Source organism: Benincasa hispida, chromosome 5 (assembly GCF_009727055.1).
Source record: "Benincasa hispida cultivar B227 chromosome 5, ASM972705v1, whole genome shotgun sequence".
NCBI classification, from domain to species: domain Eukaryota; kingdom Viridiplantae; phylum Streptophyta; class Magnoliopsida; order Cucurbitales; family Cucurbitaceae; genus Benincasa; species Benincasa hispida.
This window is the reverse complement of record NC_052353.1, coordinates 34,312,684-34,339,161: the sequence shown is the minus strand read 5'-3', so window position 1 is coordinate 34,339,161 and position 26,478 is coordinate 34,312,684. Positions and strand designations below refer to the sequence as shown.

Genomic DNA, 26,478 nt, shown 5'->3' with positions numbered 1-26,478 from the left:
GTGGGTCCCACGTAATAATCAAATGTAATTAGATTGATGACCCTTTTCTCCATATTAGTATTATATTTCTTGATTATTCATTTTATAATGGAGCCTATATTTGCTTACAATTACAAAACACTTGACAACAAACTTAATAAAATGTTTACAAAAAGAAGTAAACATGACCCAAATTCCCATCTTTTTTTATCCAAAGCCTTCATTCTCATTAGTCAAGAGTGTGAAAGCATAAATATTCTTGATGTGATTAGACTCTTTCTTGATTAAACAATCAAATATAAAATTAGGGCACATTTTTCTTTTGTCAACGAATGTAAATTAGGGCATAATTTATAATTTACCTGCCCAGCTGTGAACTTTCCTTTCCGGCCATATGGCTGCCGCCATTGGACCCATCAGCTCTACCAAAACGTGTGTCCCTTTCTTTGGTCAAACTTTCCGCACCAAATACCAAACCCCATCTTTGAATCTTTCTCCATTATAGAATTTCAGAAATGAAAAAGATGATCCTTTGAATTTCTCGCGTCAAACCATCGATTCATTTCGTCGAAGGAGTATATACATATATAAGGCGAGCCCCATCCCCGGCCGATGCGGTTTCGCATTGCGCTTTCCTGTTCGATTTGATCTGGTGAGGGGTTTTTCAGATTAGGAGCTGCATTTTTTGGTTTTCTTGTTTCTGCCAATGGCGGCGGCTGTGGGGGGTTTGATGACGTGCTTTGTCCGTCCGAGTGTTGAATTTATTGCTCCTTCAACGTCGTATTCTTCTCCGGTGCGTGTGTTCTTCAAGCCCTTTAAGGGTAACAGACTTGTGTTGAAGAGGGAAGGTTCTTGGGGTCCTAGGTGCGAGATCGATCCCAATTCCACCTCGGTTCGAAGCGATCTGATTGGTTCGAATGCACTTGCTCCTTCGGCTCTTGAATTGCTTAAGACATCTTCAGTTAATAGTGAGTGTTTGAATTTCAGATTTGTTAAGATGATGTGTGTGTTTGTATTGAATGCTCATTTGCTTAAAACGTCTTCTGCATATGGTATAGATTTGCTCAGATTTTCTTTTGCAATGAATTAATAGTTTGATTGGAATATTTTGGTCGGTGGTTATTTCAGATGTGTGTTAATCTCGATAGCAACTCGTTGTTTGTTGTACCTTTTGATCATGGAAACGCACGAAATTCCTGAGCTTTCTGGAACTTCTGTGTTTTAACTATATTTTTCTTTTTCTTCCCAAGAATGGTTTAAATTCACAGTGGAAGCAATTTTGGTCATGGGAAGCTCTGAAAGATGTAGAGGGAGCTAATTGTTGTTACCTTTTTTTCATTTGAACAGGATATACAAGAGAAAGGAGCAGTATTGTGGTGATTGGTCTTAATGTTCACACTGCACCAGTAGAGTTGCGTGAGAAACTTGCCATTCCAGAAGCTCAATGGCCTCAGGCCATTGGTGAACTCTGTTCTCTAAACCATATAGAAGAAGCTGCTGTTCTTAGTACTTGTAATCGGATTGAGATTTATGTTGTAGCATTGTCGCAACATCGTGGGGTTAAAGAAGTGACAGAATGGATGTCCAAGGTGTGTAGTATAATTACATATATACATATTGTTTCGATCAATATCACTTTCTAAGTCAATGTTTCTAATTTTCTTATTCTTTTCATCTGGCAGAGAAGTGGAATTCCTATTTTAGAGCTTTGTAAGCATAGGGTTCTATTATACAATAATGATGCAACTCAACACCTATTTGAAGTTTCTGCGGGTCTTGACTCTCTTGTGCTTGGAGAAGGTCAAATTCTTGCTCAGGTGAAACATGTTGTTAAAACAGGACAAGGTGTAGCTGGTTTTGACAGAAAAATTAGTGGGTTGTTCAAGCATGCAATCAGTGTCGGAAAGCGGGTTAGAACTGAGACCAACATTTCCTCGGGGTCGGTTTCTGTCAGTTCAGCTGCTGTGGAGCTTGCACAGAAGAAACTTCCAGAATCTTCATATGCTACTGCAAAAGTGATGGTAGTTGGTGCAGGAAAAATGGGGAAACTTGTGATCAAACACTTGGTCGCAAAAGGATGTAGGAAGATGGTGGTTGTGAACAGAACTCAGGACAGTGTTGATGCTCTAAGCAAGGAACTCAAAGATGTTGAGATAATCTACAAACCCCTCTCAGAGATTTTAGCATGTGCTGCAGAGGTAGATGTCATCTTCACGTGCACTGCTTCAAAAACGCCCTTATTTACGAAGGAGCATGTAGCTATGCTACCCCCTACATGTACAGAAACAGGAATACGTTTATTTGTTGATATATCAGTTCCGAGGAATGTCGAGCCATGTGTATCAGATCTTGAGAGCGTGTCTGTCTTCAATGTGGATGATCTCAAGGAAGTTGTGGCTGCTAATAAGGAGGATAGGTTACGGAAAGTTCAGGATGCTCAATCGATAATTGCAGAAGAAATAAACAAATTTGAAGCCTGGAAGGATTCCCTTGAAACTGTTCCTACCATCAAGAAGTTTAGAGCTTATGTTGAGAGGATCAGGGCTGCTGAACTAGACAAATGTTTGTCTAAGATGGGTGAAGACATCCCAAAGAAAAAGAAAGTGGCCATCAATGATCTTAGCTTGGGTATAGCTAACAAACTACTTCATGGTCCAATACAGCACTTAAGATGTGATGGCAATGATAGCCGGACGTTGGATGAGATACTTCAGAATATGCATGCTATTAACAGAATGTTTGATCTTGAGACAGATTTGTCCGTATTGGAAGAGAAGATTAGAGCAAAAGTTGAACGTGGCCAGAAGTAGGTCCCATTGTTTTGAATGGTTTTGTTGATATTCTTTCAGTTACAGCATTCATGGCTTGTGACTGCTTGTAACCTTACACGGTTGACGGTTCAGTTTCTGTTCCATTGTATTTTGTGCGGCAAATTGCCCGAAGATGCGAGTAGCAGAATATGTATTGAAATGAGAGATTATAGAGAAAATTTCACAATTGCAGTCGATTTATTGTTTTCTGTAATATAAAGGAAACTTGGTGAAAACATGTTGCTGATGTTGCCTTTTAATCATTGTTCAGATCATCTCCTAAATTCTTAATCTGATAAACAAGTTTTGGGATACTTTGCTTGGTCGATTGAAGTCGACAGTTACAAAATTCTTGAAACATCCCAACTCAAGAAAGGCCAAAACTTTGTAAAAGAAAGTTCTGAATTGGATAACAATATTTGAAATAGAGTATAGATTGATTAGCAACAATGAAGAAATTACCCTGCCAATGATACCTATAATCTGGTAAGAATCATTTGGTGCGAGTGAGACAATAGAGGAAGAAAAGAAACTCAACTTTTCATTGTACTTTTTCTAGAAAAATCATCATTATCAGATTACTTCCCTACAGAAAGCAGTACAGTGCTGTTCCATTAGAATGGCTCTCACAAAACTGCCCTTGGTTTATACTAAGCTATGCTTGTCTTTTATCTTGTCAATGTCTTAATGTTCAAGAACCAGAACTTCAATTTGAATGAGTATATCGTTCGGAGGATCTTCATGGGAAATCTGCAAACATCTCGAACTCGAACTCGAACATATTCTTATTCTTATCGTCAATTATCTCGTCTTTAAGTGATGACTGATGAGTTCGGACAAAATATCAACCCATGTATCTGGAACTCCTGGTAAGCACCAATGCATGCAGTCCTGTCCCCAAACAGCTACTGCATCTTTTCTTCCCAACCAAATGGCTGGATGAGCATCTGCTCTGAACTCACTCAAGTGAGTGAGATCAAGAACCTCAATATCCGAGTCACGTATTGCCTCGTTGATGAGGCGATTTATTGTTCTTGCTTCTCTATTCACCCCATTGTTGCTTGGATCAAACCAAATGTCTAGCTGTCCAGGTATTATTACTCAATCACCTTGTGGAAGAGGAAAGTTAAAAGAGGGCCCAAATTTTAACTGAAAGGAAAAGGTTTGCTCACCTGAGATTCTTCAAGGGGTTCATTGAATAAGCAGCTGCCATTTTGATTCCATTCACCACCATAAAAATGTCTAGGGGATTGTAGACGCCAAAACTTAAGTGTCTTGCCAGGAATTTCTTTTTGTATGCGGGAGACCATAAGTTTAAGAACAAGTTTGAGTCCATCCATCATCTCGAGAGCTGGAAGTATCGGTTGACCAGCACGATAAAAAACTAGAGGTTTCTCTTTTGGGAACTTATCATAACCCCACCTGGTAAGAAATTATACCTTGTGAGATAGAAAAATGGCAACTAAAGAGTTGAAAGCGATTTTTAGCTTTTACATGGTGCACACTTGAACTAGGTTAGTACACGTTTTAAGTTAGTCAAGGACGAGCTACCAAAGGAAGAACACATCACTGGGTTAATTTCTCCCTTCTGTTCCTCTAAATGAAAGTGTGGCTTCTTCTTTTAAGAAAATACGTAAAGAAAATTATATACAGCCGAGAAGACTTGGAAAAATTCAGTTTAAAAATTTATTATCTAAAAATAATGTTAAGAAATCACACAAGACATCAATTTACATGAGTCTGGGCTTCCCTTGCACAGGATAACCCCCCCTACCATTACATGTAGTGGCCAAAGAACGACTTGCAAGAATAAGATCTTGGTTTATCTTAATCTCACGTCATAGTATCTAACTCACGTTTCAAACGATTACTTTCTAAATTTTAGGCGAGCTTGTTCCTTAATCTCCCTATGATACTAAAACCCAATGTCCCAACAACAGTGCTTCCACATTCCAAGAGTTCAAACTCTGTTAATCAACTACACATCTTGAAAGCTTATTTTGCTTCTATGCTTTACCTAAAACGAAAATCAAAATCATATACTAGTGGACTCACAGGACGCCATGAATGTCTAAGGAAAACGGCTGCTGCCAATCTGACTTCTAAGCCCAACCATATCGAACAACTACATGCTTGCTGGAAAGAAGCTCCAGTCGAACAAAATAAAGTCTAAAGGGTAATTACAAAAATCTTTACGCAGAGATAGAAATAAGGGGGGACAACACGTCACCCAAGGACTCTCAACCTTTCTAAAATGCCTTAATTAAAGTTACAACAGCGCTGGCATTTCTCCGAATAATGTACCTTAATTTCACTTTAAATTATACCCTGCATCCCTAATACTCATACAACAACAATAAAAACCAGAAAACCCAGACTCGCCTTAATAGCCAAAATAATAATGGAATACAATGATACGATCTTAGTACTTCAAGCAACTCAGTTTCCTCTCTTGAGCCCAATGTCAATAAAATGCTGCCCCTCTATCTATAAACCTCCAACCTCCAACCATCAAATTACATAACCTTCCAACATAATCACTCACTCACATAGACTATTTAGTATCTAACATATAAAAGCAGTGCAATGAAGGCATTGGAAAATTTGTGTTTAACTGTCATATTGCTTAAAAGGGAAAAAGAAATTACCAATGGCCAGTGTTAAACACAAGAACATCGTAGAAGTTGGTGATGTTTGCCCAATCATCTGCAGGAATATCAACATCCACTCTGTATACTCCTTCTGATTGACTTTGGTCATCAGAAGCAGAATATTTTGGCTGCCACCTTTGTTTAATCAGTTACAAGAACATAAGAATAAATATAACTATTCATGCGAAGGAAATAAAACAAACCAAATAGACTTGTCAGGATTTAATTCCACAAACGGACTATTTCTTTGGTTCAAAGTTGGAAACTTTTTTTCTTTCAACAAATGATACATTGCTATAACCACATCCGATTTTGATAAATAATCTGTTAAAGATATAACATTGTTTAGACAGCGCAAAAGTAAATTTTGAGAACTAAGTGGTAAATGTGACATGATATTGAAGTTATAGTACGTTTCATATAATAATTTTCTTTAATAGAAACATAAGAATTTGATTATTTGAAACAAACATATTGTGTAAGTAATACTGAAGTGGATAAGATATCATATCCCCTTGAACTAAAAATGATTGCACATCATAGCTTAACCTACACTGCAGTCCATAAATCAGCAAAATAAGAAAGAAAACCATCAGGTTTGATATTTATACTCCCTAAGTAAGCCTACATCTTGACTAATCTAAACTTTCTCATATATTGCAAAACTCTCTACAACCACAAAACTCACCACATTGCTGAAATGTACCCCTCTCAAAAACAAGATTAGAGGAAACATCATTAGAGGGATCCAAGATACTAAAGGGGGCGTTTGGTCCCAACTTGTCTTGGTTTGGGCCTCCCACTATAATAATGGAAGTTCCCGATTATTATAACCTACACTTAGCTAAAACTATTTGAAAACCTCATTGCTACAGTATTTACTTAGCTACAATAAAACTATTTGAGAACTCTTATTGTCTACCGTTTTTACTATATTGTATCCACTTTCTCTCATTTGTACCCCAAACTAAAATAATCTGTACCACAAACACAGAAAATAATAATCACTGATTATAATAGTCAACTCAACGTCTCAAACCGCTCCTAAAAAATTTGCAAATAAATTTGAACCAAAGATCCTCTTACAAAGTCATATTACAGAATTAAGTAATTCATGGTTGCTAACTTAGAAATCTTACTTCTGAAGTTCTAATCGTTGAGCTAACTTAGACCACAAAAAAGTCTAAACATTCTAACCACCAAAAGCTACTTCCCATTTCAAGCTGGGAATGGTAAGTCGCAAGATTAGCAAAGAAAAGCTACAAATCATACTTGTATTTGGCGAGCAACACTGCACGATGATAAGCAACCGTCACATTGAACTTTGGAAAATAAGCACCCTTCCAAGCCCCTTTCCTCTTCCACTTCTTTACACCCAAATCAGCCACTCTAAGACTACACAAAAACGAAGTCAAGAAATTCTCATTCAAAGAATCACCAACAAACCCAATATTCCTGTTTTTCATTAGATCCAGAAATCTGAAAGGATCAATCCGGGGCAAGTCGCAGGTTTGAGGCACCCATTTCCACGAATTGATTATACCCATATTCTCTCTTTGGTTCCTCAAGCAATTCCAGGCGTTTCTATGAAATGGGCAAGTCTCATCATAAATGGGTCGGCGATTGGGGTCTCGAATCCACTGGCCCTTGAAGAGATTGCATGTGGGCGATGCAGAAATCTTTTTTATTTGCGGAGATGGTGAAGTGGGTGCGTGAAGAGACACGGTTAAGGAGTAGAGAAAGAGGATCAAGAGGGGAAGAAGGATCATCCATTGGAAGAGGGGTCGGATGAGTTTACGATGCATTGCAGAGCTTCATTTATGGCGGTGGATTGAAGGAGAAAGAAAACTGAATCAGTGGTTGATCCGGCGAGTTAGTAAAGAGTTTCTATACAGAACCTCCATTTTTTTTTTTTTTTTTTTTTGAGAAAAAAAAAAAAAAAAAAACTTTGATTGTTCTTCCTTTTTGGTTTCAGAAATGGTATTATTTTTATAAGGACAACATTTTCTGTTTTTGTTTTTCATTTTTTAAGAAACAAACTTATTTAATAACTATTATGTTTTTGTTTTTCATTTTTTAAGAAACGAATTTATTTAATAACTATTATGTTTTTGTTTTTCGTTTGGTTTTTGTTTTTCATTTTTTAAGAAACGAATTTATTTAATAACTATTATGTTTTTGTTTTTCATTTGTTAAGAAACGAACTTATTTAATAAGTGTTTCTATTTTTTATTTCTAACTTTAAAAAAAACATTTTTAAAAATGACTACCTGTTTCTATTTCAATTTCACCGTTTCTACCGATAATTATGATCAGTTTTTGGTTTATTGGTATCAGGTACGCATAGTAATTGACTTCTCTTTGCCAATCATGGATTCAAATTCACTTGAAGGGACATTTTCGATTTTTATTTTTATTTTTTGAAGAATCTGTTTTTTTCATTATATTTTTATTTTTATTTTTTCTTTATTAATTTTTTCTTTATAAAAATATTCTTCAATATTTATATTTTATTTTAATCTTAATTTTTAACTTCTCCAATATTTAGATTTATATATTATTTTAAATTCCAATATGTATATTATTTTCTTTATATTTCAAATTTCAACTCCCACACTTTATGGTTTTTTTTTGTTTTTTCTTTTATATTTGTTTCCATCTTTTATATTTTATTTATCTTTTTACTAAATTTTATATTTACTGCTATATTTATATTTATTAATTTTAAAATTTAAAATTCTTCAATATTTAGATTTATATGTTATTTTAATTTTTATTTTGTACATTAATTTTTTTTATATAAATTTCAACTTTTGAGTACTAAAATACAAATTTTGCTGATTTAGATATTCAATTAGCTTAATATTAATATTCTACGACCATGACATTTACATAATTATATAATTAAGTTGGATTTGACTTGACATCATTTAAAACAAATGACCAGATGATAGTGCTGATCAAATTTAGACAACATATAAAGGATATGATACAACTTTTTATTATATTTAGTTGTTATCGAGACTTACTTGTATTAGATGACATAAACTTTTGATAATATCTTTTTCGATGTTTAATGTATGACATATCTTTTTTATATATATTATATTGTTACAAAAAAATGAACAAAAGAAAAAAAAAAAGAAACGAGAAATAGTTATAAAAAAATTCTATTTCTATTTCTATTTCTTTTTCTTAAGAAACAAAAAACAGGAATACTTATCAACCATAGTCATGTTTCTTGTTCTAAAAAATAAAACAAAAACAAAAAACAAAAAATAGGAAACTAGAAATAGGAAATGGGAACGTTATCAAACGAGCAACACTTTTGGTCATTTACTGTATCTATCCATTAAATTCCATTTAAAAAAAAAAATCTGAGTTAAGTGGTATAATTTTTACCCTAAACTTTTAATTTCATCAAATTTAAAGTTTATACTTAATTACATTTTATAATTTTTGCTGGTCCCTAGTAATGGACGTAAGTGTGTCAAAAGTTCAAATCTCCAATACATCCATTGTTGTACTAAAAATAATTCTAATTTCTAATGTCTACTTAATTTATGCTAATGCACCCACTAATTTTACTACAAAGTAGGTTAAATTAAAGGTTTAATCTGGACCTTTCATATTAATATGGTTGTTTTCAAAACTTATTAGAGAAATATTGTTGTTTTGAAACTTATTAGAGAAATATTGTTGTTTTGGGAGTTCGAGGCTAGAAGTCGAGGGTTGAGGATTCGATTAATGTAGAGGTCGAGCGTTGAGAACTCGACAAACAAAGAAAAACTTGGAAACAATATGTATATTAGAGGTTGTCGAAAGTTGAAGTTTCGACATACATAAGTCGAAACTTCAACCCTCGACAAGGAAGATAAGTGGGTGAAGGAAATCTCGCTAATTTTGTGATGAGAATCTCGCTCTAGAAGGAAATCTCGCTAATTTTGTGATGCTAGGGTTGTCGAAGGTTGAAGTTTCGATATACATAAGTCGAAACTTCAACCCTCGACAAGGAAGATAAGTGGGTGAAGGAAATCTCGCTAATTTTGTGATGATAGAGTTGTCGAAGGTTGAAGTTTTGACATACATAAGTCGAAACTTCAACTCTCGACAAGGAAGATAAGTAAGTGAAGGAAATCTTGTTAATTTTGTGATGAGGATCTCGCTCTAAAAGAAAATCTCGCTAATTTTGTGATGGAGATCTCGCTCTAGAAGGGAATCTCGCTAGAAATGTGGGTTGAATCTCACTGGTAAGGTGAGCATCGCTAGGAAGACAGTTTGTTAAAGAAATGCTTAATCTCGCTCATGATGAGGATCTCGCTCATAATTGTCTTCACTTTATTTACTTTTCATAGAAATATATAGATATATATATATATACATACACGACCAATGAGAAAAAAAGCTAATAATCACTCATGAAAAAATAACAACAATAACATAATTTTGTTACAACTAATAACTATAATTGAGTAAGTTTAATGAAAGTGCATATATTAAAATTGACTATAATTGAATAAGTCTGAAAAAATATGGTCAACCTTGATTTTATTATCAAGTAAATTAAAAAAAAGGTGTGAGGTTCTATCACCATGCTGCCCTTGCTCCGATTCCCCTGCGCGATTCCCTGCATGCATTGACCAACTGCATGCATGCTCCCTATGCCCGCCACTGATCTGATTCCCTTGCTCCGATTCCCTACATGCATTGACGCATTCATGTCGCTCTACCATAGTCTTAATGCCTCTTCAACCACCCCAAACTCGTGGGTCGAGTGTTCAACACTTAACCTACATTCTTTTAAACCCACATCCTCTTCATTTTTTCTCACTCACTCCCTCGAAAATTTTTGCTCACTCACTCCCTCGATAGCTCACTGCCCTTGATTTTGCTCACTCCTCTCCCCTTGATTTGTTCACTGCCCCTTCATAGCTCACCGCCCCCACTGCCTTCGAAAATAAGCCTTTGAAACCATCTTCCTCTCCTCCCATTTCCATTTCCATTTCTCTTCTTGTATTTTGTTTAATACAAATTGTTCTCACACAACCCTTGAATACAAACTATATTGGCTGTCTCTTATACACATCTAGATGTGTATAAGAGACAAACCTAGAACCATCAGAATCAATAAGGTTTATGTCATTCCCTATTTCGAATGCACAAGCTATGAACTTGATGTTCTCAATAACAATGCCACTACCAAATCTAGTGCATTTGTACGTAAATGTAAATAGGATAGGGGTGGATCCTAATACATCATTTAACCAGTTTGAAGATCCAACTCAATGTATCGATCCTGATCCGGAGTCAGTTGCATCGCCATGTGATAATGAAGATATGGCGGCTAACAACCTGTACAGAGACTTCAGAACAGAAATGGATGACGAATTTGAAGAGTTAGATTTCGATGGTCGTGAACATGAGATGCTTTCAGATACATTCAATGATTTGGATATGAATGTACTGGATAGTATTCGAGAATATGACCCAATTGTAGCTTCTGTGGACGTTGACAATACTCAATTGTATAACTGTCTCTTATACACATCTAGATGTGTATAAGAGACAGCTTCTCCCCTTGATTTACTCACTGCCCCTTCATAGCTCACTGCCCCTTCACTGCCTTCGAAAATAAGCCTTCGAAATCATCTTCCTCTCCTCCCATTTCCATTTCCATTTCTCTTCTTGTATTTTGTTTAATACAAATTATTCTCACACAACTATACTGGTTCTGTCTCTTATACACATCTAGATGTGTATAAGAGACAGATCTAGTAAACATGAAGTACAATCATACGATTGATATGAAGGTGTATTTCATGTGAAGACCGAACGTCATAGTCTCAATGCCAAAGGAGGAAACGTTCAAATATTGAGGCTAAACAGGTCCGAGCGGTACTGTTCATGTAACAAGTGGCAAGCATTTGGTATTCCATGCTCGCATTTTATGGTCGTTTGCTCACATTTTAACATGAACTATGAAGATTTTATTGAGGACTACTACAAATTATCAACGTATGTTGAGGTTGCAAATGATCCAAACCAAGCTTGCTATATGTAGTGACAACCAAAGCTATATGGAGGAAATTCATTATATGTATAATACACCTATTGTTCCTCCACCAGCTCCTAGACGTAGAGGACCTGTTCGGGAAGAGGATGAGTTTGATGAGGTTGCACATAATGTGGAAGAGTTTCCCCTTATGATACAGACGCAGAGTCAAACTGATTATGTTAGTCTAATGATGATGATGCCAACATTTGGTTAAGGATATCATGACTCAAAGGCTGGTCCTTCGTCTTCATACATGCATGGACATGGTCGGGGTCGTGGAGAGCATAATGAATATTTATATTATGAAGCGCCTGCAGAGGTACCAGAGCAACATCAAGAAGAACCCGAGCAACCTCAAGTTTGAAGTCGACGACGACAACCAGCTCGAAATCGATGACATCCGTTTTGTGGGACACATTGATTTTTGTAATTATTTTTATATAAATGAGATATTAATTTTTTTAATTTATTCTTTTTAGAGTTTAAATAAAATAATAAAATATTTTTAGAAATTGTTTTTATAAAATGAGAAAGGAAGAAAGAAAGAAGAAGGTGGAATGTGTAATAATTAAAAAAAGAAAGAAAGGGCAAGGTCGAGGGTTCAAAATTCGACCTACCTTGGTCGAATTTTGAACCCTCGAGTTATTAAAAAAAAAAAAAAACAATATTTTTACAAATAGTTTAAAAACAACCTTATTTTCCTAAATAGTTTTTAAAAGGACAATATCCTTTTAATTTTCCCGTTTAATCCTTAAACTTTCAAGTTTATCTCTATTTTGTTCTTGAACTTTTAAAATATTTAGTAAGTCCAAAACGTTCAAGTTTTGTGTAAAATAGGTCATTGAACTTTATGAAGTGCTTAACAAATTTTTAAACTTTCAATTTTATGGCCATTAAGTTTCTAAACTTTAAAATGTATATAATAGATATTAAACTGTCCGATGCATATGAGTGCATGTGTGTGTTATTTTCAAGTGAAAACTAATCAGATGGTAAATGTTGCAACGTATCTTCAAATTTAAGATAATATATATTGCAACAATGATTCAAGTTTAGAGTGTAATTTGATGAAATTCAACATTGATGCACATCAACGAGATTTTAAATGGTATGAATTACATATTTATACATCATGATTGCAAACTTTAAGCCATAAATTTATTGTTTTATTAATATTTTGGAGCATGTTATTAGAAAAAATTGGATATTATTAGAGGACTAGTCATGTCTTGTGTGTTAAGTAACATTAACAAAAATATACATCAGCAAAAAAAAAGCATATGTTAACAAAATTATTAATTGAGAAACTTTAGTAAGGATAGAGTAAATTTGAGAAATTGTAAACATGGATAAATTAAAATTACCTGAAATTTAAAGATCATTTTATATTTTGGTTAAATAATAACTAAAATAGTTTAATTTAGGGTTAACGCATTTACATAAAATTTTAATACAATTAGAGTAAAGTGAATAATTTTTATTTTTTTATTTTTTTTAATGATTGTGTCTGCCAACCTGAAATTTTAATACAAATAGATTAAAGTGGATAGTTTTTTTATTATTATTTTTTTAATGATCTTGTTTGTCAATCTAAACATAGCTCAACGGATTAATACATATACTTACAAAGGTTAGAAGTTCGAATTTTCACTACAATTTTGTTGAACTAAAAAAGTTGTATCTTACAAATACGAAAAGGAAAAAAATCATAAATTGCCTTCTTATTCCAAGAGGGATAGACCAAGAGTAGAGTTGTGAAGTCTAATGAGTTGTCAAGTCATTGAGCCACAATGTAAGGAATTAATAAAAGCATAAAATGGATGTTTTTTAATCGTGGAACACACGAACTCCTTCGACAAAACAAGAAGTGGAGTCAACTCAGCTCTCCCCAACTCCAACTCCTTAAGCCAAACACTTCTCCCTCCACATGATAACAACTTTTTATTCTTTTTTTTTTTTTTTTTTTTTTAGAGTAAAAAGATGATTTATAGGATATAGGGCACATTGTTTTAGTAGCATCTCTTAGATACTTTTCCTATAGGGCACATTAATTTAGTAGTATCCCTCAAATTCTTCACTAGGCAAGTCTCTACCAAAAGATAATTGTTATGAAATATTTTATAGTTCTAAAAGTGTAAAATGTTCTTGGAACCGTTTTAGGAATGCCCTAAAAAATTGTGTCGAAATAATATTTGATCTAGTTTCTCAAAAAGTTTTCTAATCTTTCGCTATAGTGAACAAATATTATTTTAAGTATTCTTCATGTTCTAGCTCCCTATTTTTCCTCGTGCTCTATTTCCATCTTGTATACTTGCATCCCATATGTTTTTAACCTATTTTAATCCTACTTTTACCCTTGTAATCTTGGCAATAAAGCTTTGTCAATTCTCTAGTAGGATGATTAGTATTTTTTATTTTTTAGTTATCAAATGTTGCACCAATAATGTAATCTTGAAAAGCGTAATCTTGAAAAGCATAGGAATTACATTAAACTTAAGAATGTAAATAAAGTCAAATATATAAAAGGGATGTCAATAAGGAAGTTCCTTAATTTTAATTATTAATATATAAAGGTAAATGATCACATTCTTAGCTCTCTCAATACTCTTTACCAGTAAGGAAGAGGCTGCTGGATCAAAGGGTTTTTTTTCCCTCTCCACAGAATCACCTAAAAGCATATGGAAACTACAATTACACAATTTCTCATGCGAAATATGCATCCTTACAATGCGAAAAATGTTTTTATTTCTTCTCTTTCAAAGCCATCAAATCAAGTTTCCCGAGGTCGAAATGACTGAACTTAGCATAATTTCTTCAGTCTTTTAACCTTTTAGAACATCATAAAATGATATTGGCCTCTTCGGGTTTCCACATAATTCCTGGGGAAATCAAGAGAAGTTTGTTAGTTGACAAAAAGAGGTAATAGAAACCGTTACTCTTAGATTGTTTAGTAACATTTTCATTTCTTGTTTTATTTCTCAAGAAAAAAGACAAGAAACACGAAATGAGAAACAAGAAATAAGAAATATGTACCTCTATTGCCGAAGCCAAACGTAATATTGTAGCTTCACTCCATGGACGACCAATCAGTTGCAAGCCTATTGGGAGGCCTTGTTTATCATAGCCAATCTGAAAGATAAACAAATTGGAAAAGAGAAATAACATTGGTAAATGGAGGACATGAAACTGAATTTATAGATTATCACAAATATTTTGCGAATGAAAGCTACATTAAAAGGAAACACTTCTTTTAGAGAGAAGAAAAATGGAGGATCTTTTCACTCATCTTTAACCAACATTGTAATAACCTTTATAACTAATACCCCAATCATAACGTTACCCTGCATTTTTTTTCTCTTTACAAAAACAGATTAAAAAATTGCGGAGAGCATAATACCCAAAAGAACATGAATATTACTAGTCACTGGACCGTACCAAATATATTTCTCCCATCAAACTTCTAATATAACAAATGCACATAAATCAATCATTTACTAAATATAGGGTGTTGGGGGAAGACTCACTGGGACAGAAATGGCAGGGAGTCCAATAAGATTGGCCGCAGTGATGAACCGCATGAGATAACCTGACGTTATTCAAGCCATGAAATTTGTCGCGAGTGAAAGTATATATGGATATAGATATATCATATATGTATAGTCCAGTAGAGATTTTCCATAAAAAAATGAAAGAGAATATGTAAATCTTAAATCACCAATTGATCCAAAAGCTTAAGCTGATGGGTGAAGGTAGATTTAATTGTATATCATTTCACACTTCCCCCCACTTGTGGGCTTGAAATATGAAGAAAATCCAATAAGTGGAAATCAATATTAAATGGAGAGGAAATAACATTGCAGGGCTTAAAACACAAAACCTTCTTGGACCACCTACTGTAATACCATCTTAAATCACCAATTGCCCAAAAACTTAAGCTAATAGGTGAAGGTAGATTTAATTATATATCATCTAACAATAAATATATCTATGCAGTCAAAAAGTTCATTAGATGCAATGTTTTCCAAAAAGGAAGGGTATGTTTGACTTGAAGGACGTTTTTAATTTTGGTTTTTTCCTTTTAAAAATCAGGCATGTATGGTAAAAGTTTTCTTGAAAGGTTGCTTGTAATCAGAGAACACTCAAACCATAATTTGCAGTATGGTCACAAACCTGTAACCGGCATATCCGTCTCGCCATATTTATGAGCACTGGGAGGTATAAGTGGTGCAGTCATGCTGTTATAATGAAAGGAACACAGTTTAGATAAAGAAAATTAATATAACTTAAAAGCAAAGTCTATAGTGGCAACCAATCCTATCCAAAGGGAGATAAATTATGTTTGGTATCTTTCTACAATGAACGGACGATTGTCTCACTAGTAACTCACAAATTTCAATAGATATATAGATTCTAAGGAACATTGAGACTTGATGTGAAATACCAAGTGCGGTTTCTTCATGAAAACCTGCAGTAAAATCCTCCACATAAACCGGGATGTATCTAGTTCCATTCATGTCAATAGACGTAGATATAGTATTTCTGAAAATTATTTGGGGTGCTTGTTCATATTTCCTTGCATTATCAATTTATGTATATCCTCTCTATTGTAAACCACGAAACCAACTATTGATAATATTTATATTAATATAATAATAATAATAATAATAATAAATTGAGTATATTAATTCTATCGTTCAATGGATTGATTACAAAAAGTTTTCATGATACTGTAACAACAGAAGTTTGTTCTTTTTCCTAGTTGATTATGATCCATCTTTCCTTTATATTATCTACCGTGTAACAATTTCAGTCTAAATGATCAAGTGCATTAAAGCAGACTCCACAGACTCAATTCACTGACAGGAGTGGAGATAGAGAAACATACCCAGTTGTCGGGGTCACGATTACATCAACCTTCTTGAAAATTTCCATGTGATGATGCATTATTCTCCGCCTAAAATAAAATATACCATCATAATTCACATTTTGAGGGGGTAAAGAATCATAACGAAACAGAATATGGAAAAGCCAACACATCTAAGAACTAATTAAGCTGAAATGTTATAAAATAATTGTGAAAATACATACTTATATCCATATAAAAAAATGTAAGAAAATTAAATACCACTAAATACTAATGATTATTTAAGATATGAATAGTTCTGGTCCCTAGTTTATCTCACCTAAGGCACTGTGCAGCCACATAATCTGATGCAGTAAATGACCGAAATAGTGCCGAACTGGTACGACTGTCATAAGTCAATTTTTTACCTTTCCTGAAGAAAATAGATACCCACATCATATGAAAGCTAAAATCGTTGGATATTATCTTGATTTGAAAAAAGCCCGAAATGAGGAGAGTCAGCGCATACACTTAGGAAAGCTAAACAAGGAAAAAGTGTCAAGTGTGGATGCCATTAAGGTTTATCCTCTAAGGGATGCATACAAAGAGCAACCTTCTACTACGTTTTTGCTCTAGTTAACTTGGGGGGATGGGATTCTGAAGCATACCTTATATAAATTTCCCAAACAAGTTTGAAAAGTTATATTGCAATTGAAGAGAAAAAGGTGCTATTGCTAATTGCAACCCTGACCTCATGAAACAGAAATCCAATCTTTTGAATCTTAATTTTTCTTTTTCATTGAGAAACAACTGTTTAAATTTAGAAATTTTCAATCTCTTTTACAGGAATTCTTAAGATGCGGGAAATGTGATAAATCTTCCGGTGCCAGTTTCGGAAAGCCAAAATAGCATACCCATCTTCGCAGTCAGGATTCACTGAAGCAAGAAATTCAGAACCAATTGAAACAAGATGAGCAGTGCGCATTTCAAGCAGCTCAGGCACAACAACTTCTACAATCTTGCAAATTTCCATATAAAGTATACAAAACGTGTAAGCATGATGAGTACATGTATTAGCTGGGAAAGACAAGATGTTGCTCTTAGCATACATTTTAAAGCTGAATAAGCCATTTCTTAAGAAAGAAATCAAAACAATGGGCTTACTTTGCAGCCATGGGTTTTCGTCAACAGTTCAAGAATGTCCTCACTCTTTTCAGAGATATCAGTTGAATGTACGTCATTAAACCACTGTTAGAGACGAGTCAAATGCTCAATAAAACATCCCATACATAGAATGATCAAATATAACCAACTAGATCACAAGAAAATAAATTACCGGCGAGTACTTTCCCAGTCGTAATGATCCCAAAATATTCAAATTATCATCTGATGATAGAATTGGCAAGCACGGTGGGGCCTAGAAATGTGCACAGCAATGATTAAGTTGTCAATTTATATATGGAAGAAAAATAGATCATCTTAATCAACAGTTCATCGGTAGACAATGGTCATCCACAACTTGGGGAGGAAAGGGTGGTGAATTAATAGCAGCCTATTAGTTCCTCTGTTTTTTTTCTATGATAACCGTGAATTTAGAGGCCCCACTCTTTGCATTGTGTTTATGGCTCACTTACCAATCCTGGGAGGCCTACAATACAATAAGGCCAACTCCAAGAGAACATTTTTTTCCCATTTATCAAAGCCTTACGGTCAGAGGGTTGATATTAAGCAAGTGTGAAAAAAGTGGGCAGTTCAAGCTGTTCGTACATTCATTCAATTACCAATCCAAAACTTGGCTGGTTTCAAGTTTCTATCATTACTTATTTACAAGCCTATAATTCTTACTGGTTTCAAGCTGATTTTATCCTCAGAAGTGGATCCCAAAATTGCTGCATATCTGATAAGACATAAAAAGGGAAGACTGTAACGCTCTCAATCAATCAACATGACACTAAAGATTAACAATGGTCAGCGACTCAGCATATAGTTCAAAATCAAAAGATGAGTATGCTTATGCTTAATTAGTAGCATGCAGCACCAGCTACTAAAGAAAGTAATGGTAACAATGAGTGAATAAATATGTCATATAGTTAGCTATTAAAGTTTCAAAACTGATGTAGGGTATTTTATGAATTTCCATATATTTTTATGTTTAGATAAATTTACAGCCTTATTGTAGTTCATACCTCCTCTTTAGTTAGTTATTAGACATGCCTGTACTCCCTTCCCTATTTAAAGGCTTGGCCTTCATTAATAAAATCAGATTTGATTATTGAGTTTTAATCAAGATTGCTCCAAGAAAGTTAGTTCCGTCAAAAACATCCTAGGAGCGTTTATTTCATCTCTTTTATCATAATTGGTGAGTAATGCAATGTGATTGTAATGTCACCAGGTATAGAGATGCTTAGACTAGACCAATGAGCCACAACATATGGTGACATCCAATATGAATAACTTACACTAGCATGATATCTTCCACCGACGATGCTATTGGTCCAATAATCTCAACAGTCCCACTATCGCACAGTGAACTGCAAAGAAAAAGTTCAGTATTGAGATCCATCGTTTCTCCATGAATAAGGGAGAAGAGAAAGGGTAACTGAGATACCCTCAACTCCCATCATTCCTAATAATCGAAGTTCAGACCTCTTTACCATTTACAAGGTACATTGGGAGAACATACTATGTCAAAAATTCTAAATTCTATAGCTTACAGACTCAGACTTCACGTGTTTCATCTGTCTTGCACATAATTTAGAAAAGGTTCATTTAATCCACATCTAGTCAGATCCTAGTTATATATGTCATAAAGTTTTGAGGATAGCACGGTAATACTCATGAATAAAATATTCACGTATCTCTACATTACAGTAAGAAATAGAGCAAAATATATAATTAAGCCAAGGCACTTGGATGAAAAGGATCAGGATAAAGGTCTAATCACTACTACTCCCTTCTTAGTTCCCAGACAGTGTGATTAGGGACAATGATTTTGGCTCCCATAATGAGTATTTTCACCTTTGACGTGCATGGACCAATTAGTCTATAATATCACATCACAGGCTACATCCTGAACTATAATTTTAATCCTAACATGAAAAGCATCCAACTCATTTCCTCGGCAATTAAACTTAGAATTGGTTTGAATGAAACCTAGCAAAATACCATTTACAAGATATAAGTCTTATTTGGAATGTCTTCATCTTTTTGTTACAATTTTGTTCCGTTATTTACAGTTTCCTTTAATCTTTTTTATCAAATGAAAAGCTTTGTATCTTGTTCAAAGAAAGAAAAGGTTAACAAACCGAGCTCAAGCATTTTGAATAAGTTGGTTTGGATGTATCGGAAAAGTTTGACATAAGACATAATAAATCCATAAGCATTGTAAAGTTTAAAAAAAACTTTTTGCTTGAGAAATATTAGAATACATAAAAATAATATATATTTGAAAATTTTATATTATAATTTATAGTTAAATGTGTACTTGATGTGTCCTGGATTTTTGGAAATGAATGTTTGACCATATCCATGACATGTCGGGCTCATATCTTGTGTCTTGAACGGTTTGCTTCTTACCTAGTATATTTCTTTAATATATATTAGTTGAAGGGCATACCCTTTAATACTTGTCCGCCCATACGTTGTTTTTAAGCCCACAACACCACAAAGGGAGGAAGGAATACGAATCGAACCTGCCATTATACATTATCTTAAAATTTTCACAATGAACTAATAACGAATGACTTTTCAGTTTTATTTGCTGGAAGAAAATAAACCTTTTCATTGGAATGAATCAACCTTGTTACATAACAAAGTCAAATACAGAAACTCAAGAATATAGAATCTAAGAAAATTATGAAATTATGTTCCCTACCTCCACCATCTGTTCCAAGTGCAGCGGAACATATACCAGAAGCAACAATTGCTGCAGGACCTGAAGACGACCCTCCTGTGTACCTATCAGGTGCATGAGGATTTCTCGTTGTTCTGCAGTACCAAATCAGCCAATGAAATCATAAGGCTCGACAATTGCCAATCATATAATAAAAATGCAACCTCCAACACCATTCAATTTGTAGAGAGCTCAACATGGTTTATTCTCAGTTGAAGTGATAGTGATACAGGCATACAGCCTTATATAATACCAAACAGAAGCATCTCCAACATCAATTAACGTTGTCAAGTGAGTGATAAGCAATACATACCCATAATTTGGATTATTTCCAGTTGTACCCATACCCAACTCATGCATATTTGCTTTCCCTACAAATATTACACCGCATCTACGCAACCTAGAAACCGAATCTGCATCCTTTTGCACAGAGCGTACCTCATGCATCCATGTCGATGCACCTGTAAGCATAAAATAAAAACCTTAATCTCAAGACTTTGTGGAAGAGTTTTGGCTCTGTTCAAAATTGTTAACCTTTAGTTGGATGAGGGTAACAGTCGATATCATCCTTGATTGCTATGAATATCCCATCCAATATAGACAGTGGATTCCCTAAACAACCAAAGCAAATCAGCATTTATTGCAACTTATCTTTTCTTAATCATCCCTTATCACTTGGAAAGGAACAAAAGATAGCAGAATTGTGCAAAGGAGATGAGAAACAAGAGACAATACCTTCCTCAAACCTCTGTGTAGAAGCAGCAGCTTGCTTCATGACTTCCTCAGGATCAAAAGAAATCAATAGAGGTGCGGATGGTTTTTTGTGATTGAACTCCTGTATAACTGAGATTATTTGTTCTGCAACCTATTACAATGTCGTAATGGAAAAATTCTAATTAGTTCAGTTGGTGACCTGAATTAACAACAAATGAACATCTCCAGGCAACTAGAAGCTAGTTATGGAATACCGTAGAAGGGGTCACACGCCTTGACCGATAAGCATGTGCATAATCACGAATTTTCCAATATCTGAATGGTGAAGATGGGTCTGTCTCAACATGGGCAATGGGATCATAATGCGGAAGACAATTCAAAGCTATGTCTACTCGGTCTTCGGGTTTTCCATCTTCATCAAGGATGGATATAACAGGCTCTTCTTCTAAATTCATAAGATATATATTGAGCATTTCAGTGCTGAGAGGATCATACATTATTCGGAAGCATTTTGGTTGTTCAATTGGTTGATCATATGCAAAGGCCTAGTTAAATTATGACAACTTGTCCATTTAAAATTTCACCATTTCAACTACCCTCAACGTTGAAATACAATTGGTAAGGTAATTATCAATTCCCAGTAGAGAAATCTAAATCAAAATCTATTATACATTTTTTAAGTTCAACAAATGTTTAGGTGGGGACTTGAGCCTCCAACCTGAAGAGAAAGAAGTTGTGACTTAACTGCTAAGCTCCGCTCATGTTAGCAACTAAATCAAAATCCATTACACTTTGATAGAATCAAGAGTGGTTCTCTCCATAATCCTAACCAATCAATCTAAAGAAAGACACTGATTAGATTGCTGAAAGTTTGACGAACAAACCGAATGTGTAAGCAACTAACTAGGATTGTATCATTCAATAAAAAACAAAGGACCTTGAGGAGGAAATTCAGGCTTAAACATAGGTGCCTCTGGTATCACTGTATTCAGCAACAACTGCCAATGACAAGAGTACAAAGAAACTTCAATGATCTCCTCCAGTCACAAGTAGCAGCTCAAAATAATCAAACAAAAAGAAGATAAAGAAAAGAAACAAAAAGTCAAAAGACCTCCTCTATTTTGTTCTGCTTCTTCAGTACGGAGACCACGAAAGAACCAATAACAGGCATTTCGAGGATCCCAACAAAAAGCTTGAAGAGAAACCCAGCCAAATGAGGAGCTGCCACCAAATCAAAATCAAATTTCAACCCATTTCTACCCTACATATTTCGATCAGTAAATCACAATTCATCCAAGAAATAAAAAGGGGTTTTAGAATAACACCTTGAATGACCTCTTTCTCATATTTGACCGCCGTTAAATCAAGTTTCTCGACCGGTACCATCACACGCTTCTTCCCCATCTCAAAGGGGGCTTCTGAATTTCGTTGGAGAAAGAAAGGGAAGACAGAGATGGACACAAAGTTGAAGGAAACAATTAAGTCATTGCATTTGAAAAGAAAGGTCTAAGAAAGACGACAATGGGGGATGATGGAAGGGTTAGGAAGGCGATGAAGACGAAGTTTGAAATGAAAGAGAGGATTGAGGCGAGGCGAGGCGAGGCGTGGCGTGGCGAAGGAGCATATGGGTATTGGGTATCAGTGATTCAGTGTTATTGCCGCCCAAATTCCTCGCAAGGACCAACCGAACAAGAAAAAGATTGAAGGCGAGTGAAATTGCCTGGGTCACTTGGTAGTTGAATGGAATTGAATTTTGAACTTTCTTGTGACTTGGGTAATGAAGGGGAACACACAATAATAATAATAATAATAATAATAATAATAATAATAATAATAATAATAATAATAATAATAATAGTAATAGTAATATCTTCGGAGTTTCTAAAAAATATATGACAAAACAGGTTGTTTTTTTAATAAATATTATATTTACTAGTATTTAGACAATAATATAAATATGATAATATTAAATCTTCTAAAACAAATGTGATAATATTAAATAAATTTTAAAAAAACACAAAATGACTTGATATATTAATTATAATTTTTTTACAATAATACTGTTTTTAAGTAAATAAATAAAAAATTTGAAAACTAAATACAGTTCATACTTCTAGTTTATTGTTGATTTTTTTTATATTATCTTTTAGTATTCTTAATATAAATTTAAACATACCTACATATTATTTTATTAATTTTAAATTAAAATATTTCGAGAGATCAAATTTAAGATTTATTTAAAATATATGAATTAAAATTAGACATTTAGGGAGCAAAAATAGTACTTTAATATTTTTTAAAAAATAATATTTTAATTTAATAAAAAGCCTTACTTTTATAATAGTAATTTTATTAATTTACCTATAAGATTCTTAAATTAGTAATGTTTATTTAAAAGTTAAAATTTAAAAATTTCTTTTAGACAATTTTTAAAATATTATTAAAATATATATAGAATTGAACTATGAATTTTGAATCAAAACTGGTTGAACCTGCGTTGCCAATGTACACAGAAGGCATTTTGTGTTAGTGTTTAACAAATATTTTTAAGGGATGACAAGAGAAATAACAAATTTTAAGGTTTCATTTAGAAAAATAGTAAAAATATTTCAAAATTATAAAAATAGCAAAACAAATTTATATAACAAAAATATCAATTATAAATGACAAAACTATCCTAAAACAAAAAAAAAATTAAGTACAAACCAAAATGCATACACTGCTTCAAAAGCAATACGAATACCATAAATATATTCTCCCTAAAGCTTCTATAGCAACAAATATACAAGAAGTAGAAATTAAAACTTATATCTACAACAATGGACTTCTTCCAGCTGGCTATAGAACGCATGTACGCGAAGGAAGATGAAGATCAAGCGGTGGGGTCATCAAAAACTTATATCTACAACAATGGACTTTTTCCAAGGTGAGAAAGAGCAAAGTTGTACCGTTGTAGTTGGCAAATGAGTATTTGAAGGAATCACAACTTCAGACTATTGAAAATATGATTATATTTGACATCAAACCAAGATGATGGAATTCAAGAAATGGTTATTGAACCAACCATCGCAGATATGAGATTGAGAAGGAGAAAAATGGATTTTGGGGCAGCTAAGTGAAGAAGATGAGGAAGATGAGATTTAGGATTTTTTGTTATCTAAAATTTTAATAAATAATGATAATGATAATAATGATGATGATGATGATAGTAACAATAATAATATTAATATTAATAATAAACTAAACAAATATATATATATATATATATATATATACGAACTTGTTTTAACCGTTTAAAGTTTAATTCCTATTTATATATATAGGCATGTCGATACATTTAAATTTGTAATAAACATTTAAACAAACCGAAAGTTAGTTGAATAAAATCAGATTTGATAATAAAAGATAAATTCAAATATAAATTGAAGAGAAAAATCGGGAGGCTTTTGTTTATTGTGATTCATTCGATAAGTAGTTAGATAAAATATAATTTGATAATAAAATATAAATTCAAATATAATTTGGGGAGAAAAATCAGGGAGAGAATTCATTTATTTACAATTATACCATAAAACCTACAAAAGAAGCTTAACTCGTTGTAGAGGCATAGTAAAAATAGGATTGCAAAAGTGGATACTTATTTATTTATCGAAAAGACAAATTAATAGTATAATAATATAATAAGATGAAAATGAATAAATAGTGATTAAAAAAATACAAAAAATGATAAAATTTAAATGAAATATATAGTTTGTAGATGATAATATGTATAAAATATTAAGTAAAATCTTAATCAAATAAATAAATTTAATTCAAATTTAAAATAATAAAAATGAATAAAATAATGTAAAATCTCAAGATATATTATAAATTAAAATTAAAATGATGATAAACAAATTAACGATGGATTAATTCTGAATATTTTCAAAAAGTTGTTAAATCAAATCAAAATTATGGGGAGAAATAAGAGATTGGTTTATTTCAAATCAATTCGTGAAGTAGTTATTAAAATCTAATTTGAATATTAAAAATAAATTCAGATTCCAAAAGAGGGCGAAAATTACGGAATGACGTTCATTTTCAGTTTTGAAATTGGATTCATTATATTATGATATGATTAATTTGGTTATTAATCAAACTCTCCAATTACATTGTATCTATATCCCTGTTATTAATCACCTCTCTACTTACACGGTATTTAATATTCCGGACATACGATCCAACTAAGGGGAAGGCAGGTATTATCAAAATGTCAACTAAAATAGTGACTAAATATGAAATATGTACCATTGAATCTAATAACATATACAAAACAATTTAAACCTTAAAAAATATGGAAAAATATCTGTTTAATTTATTAAGAATGTGTATAAAATAATGAAAAACAATTCAAACATTTGAATAAATTTAAAATTTGATTAGATAAATGAAATTAGATAATATATGGATATTTAAAATATAAATTTGGTATAAAATTATGAAAAACAATATAAAGATCTAAATAAAATTGAATACGTTATAAACCGATTTGAATAAAATATATGGATAAAAGAAAATTTAATAATATATGGATATTTCAAATATAAATTTGGTAGAAAAATTTGGATATTTAATTAAGGTGAGGTAAATTCGAAAAGTGGTTAAACAAAATCTAAAATAATAATAAAATATAGAGATTAGGTTACCCTATATATATACCTCGATCATGTTTCAACACCTACGAACCAGATAAGAGCAAATTAGGGATTTAGAAATTTGTGATCACGTGCATCACATGAGTTGCCATAATTCGATCATGTTTCCACTCCCCTATTTTTAAATGGGAAGTGTGGGACCAGAAAACCAAGTGTGGGCCCAGAAAACCCAACGTCGCACTTCAGTCTACACCAAAGATTGAATTGCATGAGGTCAAAAAAGATCACATTATTTTTACAAATATTTTTTAGTCTTCTTTTTTGCAAATAGTTTTTTAAAACGTATTATTTTTATACCTAATCCTTTTGACTTTAACCCATACTACTATTTTGTAATTTTTTTTTTTTTTGTTAAAATACTATTTTGATTTCTATACTTATAAGTTTATTCAATTTTAGTCTCTATATTTTCAATTGTCTAATTTTAGTCTTTCTAATTTCAATTTAGTCCTCGTTACTAATTTTTTTTTATTGATTTCTAAAGACATTTGTTATCTATTTGCATTTTACTATAAATTCTGGAAACATATTTACATAATGTATGTCTTTGCATGAAAATTATTATTATTATTTAACCAATTTTGGTAAAGAAAAATTAACTTCGAGAGACTAAATTTAAAACTTATTGAAAGTATAGTAACTAAATTGGACAATTGAAAGTACAATGACTAAAATTGAACAAACTTCAAAGTATAGAGACCAAAATTATAATCATATGAGGGTACATGAATGATCAAATAAGAGGGGTCCTAAAAATATGAAAGTATGGTTAAGAAAGGCTTGAGAAGTTACTACCTATACCAACAAGATAATCTTTCTCTTCAGTGGCTCAATCATAGA

The 26,478-nt window shown here is 32.9% G+C and overlaps 3 protein-coding genes across 3 annotated transcripts; 1 reads left to right on the top strand and 2 right to left on the bottom strand.

The window, feature by feature from the left end:
• The first annotated feature begins 324 nt into the window (after positions 1 to 324).
• On the top strand, positions 325 to 3,025 carry LOC120077796 (glutamyl-tRNA reductase 2, chloroplastic). The gene is made up of 3 exons (XM_039031835.1): positions 325 to 947; positions 1,327 to 1,568; positions 1,662 to 3,025. Exons 1-3 carry the CDS (start codon positions 686 to 688, stop codon positions 2,787 to 2,789), a joined length of 1,632 nt encoding a protein of 543 aa, XP_038887763.1. The 5' UTR covers positions 325 to 685; the 3' UTR covers positions 2,790 to 3,025.
• A 284-nt stretch (positions 3,026 to 3,309) lies between these two features.
• LOC120077797 (protein trichome birefringence-like 12) lies at positions 3,310 to 7,398 on the bottom strand. The gene is made up of 4 exons (XM_039031836.1): positions 6,713 to 7,398; positions 5,438 to 5,575; positions 3,962 to 4,211; positions 3,310 to 3,872 (listed from the first exon to the last, which is right to left on the bottom strand). The coding sequence occupies exons 1-4, from the start codon at positions 7,243 to 7,245 to the stop codon at positions 3,591 to 3,593; spliced, it is 1,203 nt and encodes a 400-aa protein (XP_038887764.1). The 5' UTR covers positions 7,246 to 7,398; the 3' UTR covers positions 3,310 to 3,590.
• Positions 7,399 to 14,011: 6,613 nt separating this feature from the next.
• LOC120077118 (fatty acid amide hydrolase) lies at positions 14,012 to 22,702 on the bottom strand. Its single transcript, XM_039031015.1, has 20 exons — positions 22,270 to 22,702; positions 22,056 to 22,165; positions 21,882 to 21,942; positions 21,199 to 21,389; positions 20,966 to 21,095; positions 20,765 to 20,842; positions 20,544 to 20,691; positions 20,213 to 20,325; positions 19,955 to 20,030; positions 18,798 to 18,869; positions 18,184 to 18,235; positions 17,675 to 17,755; positions 17,503 to 17,586; positions 17,253 to 17,356; positions 16,679 to 16,771; positions 16,381 to 16,449; positions 15,666 to 15,730; positions 15,020 to 15,081; positions 14,529 to 14,624; positions 14,012 to 14,374 (listed from the first exon to the last, which is right to left on the bottom strand). Exons 1-20 carry the CDS (start codon positions 22,346 to 22,348, stop codon positions 14,318 to 14,320), a joined length of 1,821 nt encoding a protein of 606 aa, XP_038886943.1. The 5' UTR covers positions 22,349 to 22,702; the 3' UTR covers positions 14,012 to 14,317.
• Positions 22,703 to 26,478: the final 3,776 nt, after the last annotated feature.

Excerpts from the sequence above, each read along its gene's own strand:
- LOC120077118 (XM_039031015.1), bottom strand. The coding sequence starts at position 22,348 with ATGGGGAAGAAGCGTGTGATGGTACCGGTCGAGAAACTTGATTTAACG. Across the intron at positions 17,357-17,502 it reads CGAAAACCCATGGCTGCAAA|ATTGTAGAAGTTGTTGTGCC; the intron begins GTAAGCCCATTG and ends GAAATTTGCAAG. Across the intron at positions 16,450-16,678 it reads GTGGCTGCACAGTGCCTTAG|GCGGAGAATAATGCATCATC; the intron begins GTGAGATAAACT and ends ATTTTATTTTAG.
- LOC120077797 (XM_039031836.1), bottom strand. The coding sequence starts at position 7,245 with ATGCATCGTAAACTCATCCGACCCCTCTTCCAATGGATGATCCTTCTT. Across the intron at positions 5,576-6,712 it reads GTGTTGCTCGCCAAATACAA|GTGGCAGCCAAAATATTCTG; the intron begins GTATGATTTGTA and ends GATTAAACAAAG. Across the intron at positions 3,873-3,961 it reads AACCCCTTGAAGAATCTCAG|CTAGACATTTGGTTTGATCC; the intron begins GTGAGCAAACCT and ends ATACCTGGACAG.
- LOC120077796 (XM_039031835.1), top strand. The coding sequence starts at position 686 with ATGGCGGCGGCTGTGGGGGGTTTGATGACGTGCTTTGTCCGTCCGAGT. Across the intron at positions 948-1,326 it reads TAAGACATCTTCAGTTAATA|GATATACAAGAGAAAGGAGC; the intron begins GTGAGTGTTTGA and ends TCATTTGAACAG. Across the intron at positions 1,569-1,661 it reads TGACAGAATGGATGTCCAAG|AGAAGTGGAATTCCTATTTT; the intron begins GTGTGTAGTATA and ends TTCATCTGGCAG.